We start from the raw sequence: 10,803 nt of genomic DNA on the forward strand, positions 1-10,803 counted from the left end.
TCAATTGTGTCCATCTCTTTGTAATGCCATAGACTGCAGCATGCCAGGCTTCCCTATCCATCGCCAACTCCCACAGCTTGCTCAAGCTCATGTCCATTGACTTGGTGATGCCATCCAACCATCTCATCCTCTGTTTTCTGCTTCTCCTCGTGCCTTCAATCTTTCCTAATATCAGGGTCTTTTCCAATGAGTCAGCATGTTTACTATGTATTCAGTCTCTTTTAAAATCAGCCAACATGAAATAAATTTCTCTCTGTCCCCACTGCACTCCCAACTCTAGGCCAGAAACAAAAACCTGCAGAGACTGAAGGCTGATTCCAGCACATCGCTGTGGAGATTTTGTTCCCACGGTTCTTTTGGTAAAAAAAAAAAAAAAAATTAGTTGCTAACATTAAAATCAGTAGATTGTACATAAATATCCAAACTTCTGATTCTCTTGAAAACATAGCCAACTGGCCTGCTTTCCAGCATGGGTGAAGTGGAGGAAAGGCTGCTCCCAGTGGTAAGGCCTGTGCTGCCCAGATTTCAACATGGCCACTAGTATCATATTTCCTGCCTCCTGGGGCCATGAGTTTGTGAGAACTAGACTTCTAGCTCTCTTAAGATAAAGACTACTTTTGACTTGATCAACTTTGACTTTGAAGCTTTTAACCCAGAACCTAGCACACAGTTCTTCCTTGTACAGTTGTTGAATGATACAAAATATTTGTGAATGCATATGAAATTTCTTCCAATACTGAGGAATTGAATTCCATGCAATTGAAGTACTGCTCTGCCCTAAATCTTTGACGCAGCCTGGCATCATAGGTGCTCCTGATATCTGCCATTAGACTGACTACCTAAAGCCAGTTGTATGTCCCTGGGCTGTCCCTGAAGTCTTCACCTTGCCATTTGACAACTTATCCTCCTAGCAATCTCATCTCCAATGAAAAAACAGGAATGCATATCTCATGAAATGGCTAGGAAGATGACATTAAACCACGAGTGTCGAGCATTGCCCCTAGTATCCATTTTCATGATATTCCTAGCCATTTTTTTCTCCAAGTAGGCAAGGTTCTCCATCTTCTTAGATGTCCATGCAGATCAGTTTGATTTTCCAGACAAGCTTCAAGGAAGAGATTACAGTTCAATTCTCTGTATTCTGAAAAGCTTCAAAGGCCACTGACCAAGCACACTGATGAAAGTAAAGATTTTATCGAGACCTTTGTGTTTTTTTCAGATCTTTTAGTGGCCTAAAGGGGAAAACTAGGGTAGGTCAGAGCATATATAACTAGGGGCTCCTGGTCACCACTACATGCTAAGAACCAAATCTTCCCTGAGTACTTGGATCCAGGAAATAAACATGAAGTGGCTTGTGCTCCTCGGGCTGGTGGCCTTCTCAGAGTGCATAGTCAAGTAAGTATGGGGACTATAAGCCACATCATATTCCTTTCTCAGATTTTTCTTTTCATCTGATTATTCTTCCACCCATCAGGTTTAGAATGTAATGGAATATTTCCCTAAGAGTCTTAAAGCTCAACTCTTACTTATTGATAAGTAACTTGCTATAGGAACTGTGGAACCAAAGGTCTTGGTGTACATTTGGGTTGCACAAATCTTGAGGTCCAGTCATGTCATGACCTATTGAAAAAGCAACTCCTTACAACTGTTCAATGCACAGTCAATGCAGATGTTGATGTGGTCCTGTGGAATAGTACTTTTCTACATTTTTTTCAATGTGTCCCCTTTTTCCCCTGTCTACTTCAGTGTGTTTATGTCTATGTCTGCATTTTGGTATCACTGTCATTTATCTCTCCATCTCTTTGGAAGTCACTGGGAGTGTATTTCTCTTTGTGTTGTTTTCTTTTGATTTTTCATTTGACTCTTACTTCCTTCTCAAGCCTCTGAATTTCCCTTACTTGTTCCCTATATCTTGCATTCTTCTTTCAACTCTCTCTTCTCTTTCAACTTGGAGAAAGATACACTGTTTTACATTGTTTTGTATCTGACAAGCAGTGTGACCAGAGCCAACTCAGAAACTTCTGGAATTTAAAATTGCTCCCTTGTAAAAGAGCATAAGAGTTCCCCTCTACCTCCTTCCTTGAGGTTCTATGAGAAGGAACGAGTGGGATGGCAACAGCAATGCTAATGGATGTCATTGTTGAGACTTCCTATTTATCAGGTACCTTATATCCATCACTTCACTTATCCCCAAGATATCCTATTTGGAGGGTTTGTATTGTTACATTCTACCATTATACTGAAGGAAAGACTGAGACACTCATGGTCATATGTCTTACGCAAGATTGCAGAACAGAACCTGTATTGAAATCTATGTCTTTGCCATGGTATATGCATAAAATTCTGATAATAATGTGCCTCATAAAAATGGTTAGAAAATACACAAGGCCATAACAATAACAGTTATACCTTAACACTGACAGCTAATTGTAGCATCTTCTTTGTTTTCTTTGTCGAATGCTTGGTGAAAGAATACCTCTAAGGAGACTGAAGACCATGAGAAATGTCGTCAGTGGAAAAAACATGCTGAACAATTTCCTGAAGGAGCACGCTTACAGTCTGTCCCAGATTTCTTTTCGTGGCTCAAATCTAACTACTCACCCGCTGAGAAACATCAAGGATGTGAGTATTTTGGGAGGATGGTACTCCACAGCGCCCTCTGGTGCTCTAGCCTAGCACTGGGGCTCATCTGGAGGTCCCAGGTGGGATGTTGGGGTTGGGTTCCTGTAGAAGGCAGAAACGCTGGAAAGAGGGACCCCACCCAGAGGACAAGGCACTCTCATCCTCAACTGTTGGTCTTTGTGACTGGGCCTGGCAATTACCAGGTGGCAGGTAAACATCCATTTCTGTGTCAAAGACGTGTCATTAGTTTGAGGGTGATTGTTCCTTCTGAAATAAATGAGCCACTCAGTTATAAATGAAGAGTGAACCATCACTGATCAAAAGGTAGAACCAACTGCAAAGCAATTGTGAATCCCCAGGTAGAGGAATTCAGTTTCCACAGATGCAAGAATGATGGTAGTAAAAAGTTACTGAATCTGTATTCTGAGTATGGCCATAAGAATCGCTGTGGTTCCTGTTTTTAGTTTAGAAAAAGGGCTTATTTTGTCTTAAAGATGTCTTCAAAAATGCCCATGCCAGCCTGAGAGGTAGGCAAAGAGTAAATACACATGTCAAATGAAAGTGTCAACTGTGTACTGTTGATTGGATGTGGTCTGAGTTTAGAGGGAGTGGCTGGGGTTGATCAAGAAGGATCTCCTGGAGAAGTGGGTGCTAAGGCTGGGTTTGAAGAGACTACAGAGCTTCTCAAATGAAGGCACCAGGATTCCCTGGGTGTCCAGCAGTCCTGGAGGCACAGTGGTTATGCCTCTGGGCTTCCCATGCAGGAGGTACCACTTCAACGTCTGGTCATTGAGTCAATATCCTGCATACAATGTAGCACAGGAAAAATATATCAAATGCAGATATGTCTGTGACCAAAGCCTGTGAGCTTCACGATGGTTAGAAAGTGATCTCAAGAGATATGTGACACCCAGAGGGAGGCATCAGTGTGGGAATAGAGGGTAGCCAGTTCTGCACTAACCCACTCCCTCCTTCTCCCTGTAGTTGGTCTACATGGGTAACATCACCATTGGAACACCCCCTCAGGAATTCCAGGTTGTCTTTGACACAGCCTCATCTGACTTGTGGGTGCCCTCCGACTTTTGCACTAGTCCAGCCTGTTGTGAGTACAGATACACTATACCCAGACCATCCTTTACTTGCCCTGCCACCATGTTTCCACCCTTGACACCTGATGACACTCATCTCTTGTGTCTGCAGCTACACACGTTAGGTTCAGACATCTTCAGTCTTCCACCTTCCGGCTTACCAATAAGACCTTCAGGATCACCTATGGATCTGGGAGAATGAAAGGAGTTGTTGTTCATGACACAGTTCGGGTAACAGTGTAACAAATGCCGAGTCAGGACTGGCTATGGAGTGACCACTGCTTGAAAACAGATGCAGCACCATCTGTCAGGACCCCTCCTATACTAACTCCCATAGATATTGGCCATCTTATCCACAGGATCATGTCTCTGGGGAGGCAGTGCCCATGGTAACACATGAGCAAACAAATCAGCTAACCCAGAGAGTGGCTTGAGGTGTGGACATGCAGCTCCTCTGCCCATGAGTAGTTCAAGGTTCATTTTGCTGGGAGCTAGAAGAAGGGAAAAAAGCACCCACTTTTATATTCACAGACTGTTCCAGGCATTTTCAGGTGATAACTGGTTTAATCCTGCAACAATCCCACACAGCAGGTGGTCTGATTAGCTCATGAGACATATGAGAAAACTGAGGTGCAGACAGCAAGGACCTTGCTGAGGGCACACATGTGATAAAAGGTGGAGTTAGGCTGGCTTTTCAGGACTGAAGTTGCTGTGGGGTGTTTGGGGACAGGACAAAACTGATCTGGGGACCCTGGGGGCAGTCAAGGACTTCAGGTATCCAGAGTGGGAAACTGGGGGCCTGAGAAGTCAAGGGGTCTGATAAATGAGTTCTCACTCTAGAGGACCCTTGAGAGTCTAATTAACCTATGGCCTGCCTCCCCCAAAATACTTGAGTAGTTCCCCTCTCTCTCTTTCTCTCTCATACACACTCACAGAAATATGCACGTGTCCCCAAAAGTGAATTCCCCAGGCAGTAGTTTCATAGAACCTTGCAAGCAAGATTGTGTTTTTGGCTTCTGTCTTCCTGGACAGATGCAGAATCCACAGTACATTACAGAGAATGCAGTCCATTCCTGTCATAGGTCACAGTGATGACAAAGAGAAAGCTATCTTACTCTTGATGGTTTTGCCCATAAGATGGCGCCAATGGGACCTGGCCTGACTCTTGGTTGCCCCACCTGTACAGAAGCCATGAGGCCAATTTGATTCACTCAGTGGTGTTTTTCAGAGGGGCAAATGTTACAAAATGCACAGCCTATCTCAAATCGAACCCAAATTCCCCTCCCAGCTTCATCTAACCATCTGTGGGCCACCGAAGACAGAGCCCAGCCTCAATTTTTCTCTGATGATCTAATGGCAATGCACCCCAGCCCAGTCTGAGCCCCACTTCAGGTATCTGTAAGTGGGAACACTCTTCTCTCCCACAGATTGGGAACCTTGTAAGTACTGACCAGCCATTTGGTCTAAGCGTTGAGGAATACGGGTTTGAGGGCAGAATTTATGATGGTGTCTTGGGCTTGAACTACCCCAACCTATCCTTCTCTGGAGCCATCCCCATCTTTGACAAGCTGAAGAATCAAGGTGCCATTTCTGAGCCTGTTTTTGCCTTCTACTTGAGCAAGTAAGTCTGAGATGGACAATCCCTTTCTCCAAATTAGCTGAAGGTGCTTTCAGTTGCACGAAAATTATAGAACACTTGATAAAGAACTATTGTGAGAGATAATCTAACCCAAGATAACTATGGCCCAAGGGCCCAACTGGCTTCACCCCTGGCTTTTATAAATAAAATTTTATTGGAACCCAACCCTTCTCCTGGGCTCAAGATCAGTAACACGGTCTAGTGGGGTGAGTGAGGAGGACGACTAATGGAAGGCAACAGAAAACAAGTTGAAGGAAAAGGCATTAGGATTTGCTTATGAATTTGATAAAGAAGAAATGAGAAGGATGGTGGATATCTTTCCTTCCTCATTAGCATTTCACTGGGAGCCCAGGACCAGCTACCCAATTTGTAGGAGCCAGTGAGAAATGAAAGTGTGGGACACAAAAGTGTGGGACCCCTTGTTCAAGAAATATTAGGCGTTTCAAGACAGGGAGAGCAGAGGCGGGGTCCCTTCTCAGTGTGTGGCCCTTTGGACAGTAGAGGTCACAGGCGAGTGAAGCCAACTCTGGGTAACCTGAACTCACACCCTTTGAACTCCCCTTAGGCCTTGATTTTCCTGAAAAAATGACAAGGTGGACAAGGGGAAACCAAAACACTTCAGCATCGTGTCCTCTGAGGGTGTCTGAGCACTCAAGTCACTGGAGGTCCAGGGCGTCTTCAGAAGACATAGTGGGTGGTGCCCAGCCAAGTGATTCAGCTTCTAACCTCCTCTGTGCCACTCACTAGCCAGTAACAGATCTCAGTCTGGATCTCAATCTCTCCCAGATGCTATTTCTGCATCTGTACATGGGGACCTTATTAGGGCCTTGATGGGTGGACAAGCACAGCTCTCAGACAGTGCTGCTGTTACTATCCTCCAAGGATTGCCCCCTCTCTTCTCTCTACAGAGATGAGCGGGAGGGCAGTGTGGTGATGTTTGGTGGGGTGGACCACCGCTATTATGAGGGAGAGCTCAACTGGGTACCCTTGATCCAAGCAGGCGACTGGAGTGTACACATGGACCGGTAAGCCTCTCCCTCTGAGGGTCAGCCCAAGTGATGCTCCCACTACTGTACATGGACACAGGCAGACACACACAAATGCATTCTCAGACACACAGTCACACAGACATATACACCACCTTCAACAACACAGACAGACACATGGAAACACACAAGCAGACATATATAAACCTACACTGCTGCTACTGCTGCTAAGTCACTTTGTCGTGTCTGACTCTGTGCGACCCCATAGATGGCAGCCCACCAGGCTCCCCCTTCCCTGGGATTCTCCAGGCAAGAACACTGGAGGGGGTTGCCATTTCTTTCTCCAATGCATGAAAGTGAAAAGTGCAAGTGAAGTCGCTCAGTCATGTCTGACTCTTCGCAACCAAATGGACTGCAGCCCACCAGGCTCCCCCATCCATGGGATTTTCCAGGCAAGAGTACTGGAGTGGGGTGCCATTGCCTTCTCCTTTAAACCTACACAGAGACACATAAAAACATGCATAGCTAGTCAGACACACAGAAGCACACACAGAGACACATGGAAACACACATACAAACAAACACACAAGCACTTAGATACACAAACAATCCATGGGTTCATAATCCTCAGGCCTTCTGAGCAAGGCTCTGACAAGGGTTGTAAAAGGGTCCAGAGAGGTCTGTGCAGCTGGCGTAGGGCTGCACCCATTGCCCTTTGAGGTGGGGTCCATGGTTAGAGGACTCTACAATGTGGTGAACAGAGGATCATGGAGAATTTCACCAGCCTGAACAGAGTTATGATAAGATGACAGACTGTCCAGGGCTACCTAGGACATAGGAAGTTCTCAGCACAGATGAATGTCATTTTAAAAACAGGGACAGTCCTGAGAAAATGGGGAGAACTGGTCTTATTAGGGAGCAGCTACCCAGGAGTGGAGAGTGGTTGGCTGCATTCTTAAGATGTGAAAGCAACTAATAAAAAGGACACGCCATGTTCTTGGGCACACAGTGGGACAGGGTCTATAACAGAGAATCAGGGAATCAGGAAGGTGGGATCCAGGAGTGACCTGAGAACAAGAGGCATAATTGATAGGATTCTGTGTGATACCCTCAGACAAAAGCTGACCTGTCCTTTGGAGTTTCTGTGGGCTAGTCATGTATTTCCTGGCCAGGGTCTCAGGGTCTGAGCTGGTTGTAGGAGCAATGCTGGGAGACACACTATCCCAGAGGAGCCCCTTTCTCCCCCTACTATGAGAATCTGCTGCCCCTGTGAATCTCCATCTTCACTCTGCTGTGACCTGTTGTTTGTTCCCCATCAGATACAGCTCTCTGGAGGTTTCTTATTATTTTCTCAGTCTTCATTCACTCATTGAAAAGACAAGCATTGGGTGTCCACTGTGTCTCAGGCACTTTAGGGAGACAATGAGAATAAAACTCACCCTCACATCTAAGAATGCAGATGTACATGTGGTGACTCGCCCACATAGTGAATTGTGACTTTGGTACATGCTAGACATGAGAAGGAGAAGGCAATGGCAACCCACTCCAGTACTCTTGCCTGGAAAATCCTGGTGGGCTGCCCTATATGAAGTCCCACAGAGTTGGACATGACTGAAGTGAGTTAGCAGCAGCAGCAGAAGCAGACATGAGGGTCTACAGAGAGTGACCAAGATAGGAGACTGATAAACACTGGGGCAAAGAATTCTCGAAAACCATACAATTAAGGTGGAATCTGGAAGATGAGAAGAAATTTGCTAGTCAAAGGGGATTGGTGTCTTCTAGGAAGGAAGACCAGCTTGTGTCAAGGTACAAAGATCCTGGTATATTCAAGTACTGCATCCGAGGAAGTCAAGAAAGGTGCTGTGTCGAGAATAAAGGAAAAGAGGGCAAGAGATGAAGGGCTGTTTAGGAGACAGTTGGGAAGGGGACAACTCTGGGGAGACTCAGAGTGACCTTGATGCCTGCTTTCTTCCATTGTCTCTCAGCATCTCCATTGAAAGAAAGATTATTGCTTGTTCTGATGGCTGCAAGGCCCTTGTGGACACCGGGACATCAGATATCGTAGGTCCAAGAAGACTGGTCAATAACATCCATAGGCTCATCGGTGCCATACCACGAGGTTCCGAGGTGAAGCATTATGCCCCAGGGTCACTCCCAGTCTCCACACACCAGAAGCATCTCCAGGGCCAACCTCTCTCCCTCTCTCTCTAACAGCACTACGTTCCATGTTCTGAGGTCAATACCCTGCCCTCTATTGTCTTCACCATCAACGGCATCAACTACCCAGTGCCAGGTCGAGCCTACATCCTCAAGGTGAGAGGACAATACTGAAGGTTGATTCTCAAACTGGAGCTTGCAGGAACCCTTGGGCTACTGCTGGGAGGAGGGCGCCCTCTGGAGGCCATGTCACCCCATTGCAGATGCTGCTGAGCCCTGTAGCTGGGCCAGTGCCTCCCACAAAACCAATCATTTGAGAAGTAAGGGCTGTGTGGGACACTGATCTTCCTGAAATAAATGTGGAGATGCCACACCATAGGGCATGGTGGGAGTCAGGGAGAGGGGAACACTAAGGTCCTCAGTCCTCAAAGAGTTTCAATTCAATCTGAACCCGTAGGTGCATGAACATGAAATTCAGCTCTAGCAATCCCTGAAATAGCCCATGTTACAAGGAGAATGGCTGGTGACAGTCCCAGTGTGATGTCCATGATAAGTTAACAATCTCTGTTCCCTTCTCAAACTTTGCCTGGTTTGGATGATAAATTACATGGTCAGCCTAGTTCTCAGCTGCATGTTCCCATTGCTCTGGCCAGGTGCCTCCTCTGTGAGTTGATGTCCCCGACCCCTCTGTGGGGAGGCTGGATACTAAGGTGAATAAAGGGTGCACAGTGAGTGCTCAGCCCTGTTACAGGGTGCAGGCTTCATGTCAGCTTCCTTCGAGAGTTCAGAGCAGGCTGATGGGCTCAAGAAGGCTTTGAGGAAGAGAGGGAATTTCAGGAATTCTAAAATGACAAACTCATTAAGCCATATGGAGGGTTACTTGTTTCTAGGCAAAACTGCACTGGATTCCATGCAAATGTCATCTCAAGATGGTCTGCACTGGGGCACTGGGGACTTACGAGGGGTGATGAGGGCTACGGACTGACCAGTGGGTATGGGGAAACAGAGTACATTACCCAACCAAGCCTGGAGTGGCCAAAGAGGGTGAGTGTGGTCCTAGCGAGGCTTCTCTGAGTTCCTGAGTTAAGTCTTCAAGAACGTGTTGTGGGCACTATTCTATGTAAGATGGATAACCAACAATGAGTTACTTTGTAGCACAGGGAACTCCGCTCAGTTACATGACGGCCTGGATGGGAGAGATGTCTTTGGACCAGGATACCCGGATACATAAAGTTGAATCCCTTTACTGTCCACCTGAAACTCAGAATATTGTTAATAAGCTATACTGCAATACAAAAAAAGTTTGTTTTTTTTTTAATAAAGTTTGGATTGTAGGGATGCAGGAGGAGAACCAGCATTCTCTGCAGAGAAAACAAGGAGCAGGTGTGAGAAGAAAAGTAACAGGGAGTGAAGGGAATTATGGACACACTTGTTCTTTTCTAAAAATATATATATATATTGAAGATTGGCTAATCTTCAGTGTGCATTAAGTTCTGCCGCACAACAATGTGACTCAGTCATACACAGAAAAAATATATTTTTTCTTATTCTTTTTCATTTGGTTTATCACTGAATATTGAATATAGTTCCTTATGCTTTATAGTAGGACTTTGTTTTTTTTTCATTCCTCTGTTTCCCCAACTCCCAGTCCTGCACTCACCACACCCTTCCTCATGGAAACCTCATGTCTTGGCCCTCTTTGGTTTTGGATGAACTCTGACATCCTCTAATGCTGAGAAAACCCCTTGATACTTACCAAAAGAGGGAAATAAAACAAAGAATTGTGCTGGTTCTGGATATTGGGGGAAGTCACCGGTAAGGGCTCATGCTGACTGGTGTGTGTCTCTGACTCCCCCAGGATGATAGAGGCCGCTGCTATACCACCTTTCAAGAGAACCGAGTGAGTTCATCTACAGAGACCTGGTACCTGGGTGACGTCTTCCTGAGACTGTATTTCTCGGTCTTTGATCGAGGAAATGACAGAATTGGCCTGGCACGGGCAGTGTAAATGCTTAGAGTGGTTCAGGAATCAGTAAGGCCACTCCTAACACACACTCACTCACACTTTGGGCACTCCTGCCCAGAATGCTGGTGAACTGTATTTGGTGGTCTTCACACTCTATTCTTAGTAAAGAATAAAGGGTTTCACTCTTAATGGTGCTGAATCAAATGGTTGCCTCTGTTTGTGTCTGGGACTGAAGGATCTAGAACCAAGTCTGAATCAAAATTGAAAGGAGCCATGCTCAAACTGGCTTCAAGGAAAATAGAGACTCATTTAAATGATTCTGGGAATCCAGGATACAAGAATCAA

The 10,803-nt window shown here is 45.6% G+C and overlaps 1 protein-coding gene across 1 annotated transcript; it reads left to right on the forward strand.

Annotated features, from left to right (window-relative positions):
• The first annotated feature begins 1,294 nt into the window (after positions 1–1,294).
• On the forward strand, positions 1,295–10,500 carry LOC147342117 (pregnancy-associated glycoprotein 1). The gene is made up of 9 exons (XM_086384524.1): positions 1,295–1,395; positions 2,472–2,622; positions 3,607–3,724; positions 3,823–3,941; positions 5,138–5,331; positions 6,258–6,374; positions 8,321–8,462; positions 8,550–8,648; positions 10,351–10,500. The coding sequence occupies exons 1-9, from the start codon at positions 1,295–1,297 to the stop codon at positions 10,498–10,500; spliced, it is 1,191 nt and encodes a 396-aa protein (XP_086240650.1).
• The last annotated feature ends 303 nt before the right edge of the window (positions 10,501–10,803 follow it).

This window comes from Bos grunniens, chromosome 29, assembly GCF_055505025.1.
Source record: "Bos grunniens cultivar Pamir isolate PY7600 chromosome 29, Bosgru_T2T1.0, whole genome shotgun sequence".
In the NCBI taxonomy this organism is placed as follows: domain Eukaryota; kingdom Metazoa; phylum Chordata; class Mammalia; order Artiodactyla; family Bovidae; genus Bos; species Bos grunniens.

Bases quoted from the DNA above. Each gene is read 5' to 3' on its own strand.
- LOC147342117 (XM_086384524.1), top strand. From the start codon at position 1,295: ATGCTAAGAACCAAATCTTCCCTGAGTACTTGGATCCAGGAAATAAAC. The intron at 2,623-3,606 runs GTGAGTATTTTG...TTCTCCCTGTAG, and splicing joins CGCTGAGAAACATCAAGGAT to TTGGTCTACATGGGTAACAT. The intron at 8,463-8,549 runs GTGAAGCATTAT...TCTCTCTAACAG, and splicing joins CCATACCACGAGGTTCCGAG to CACTACGTTCCATGTTCTGA.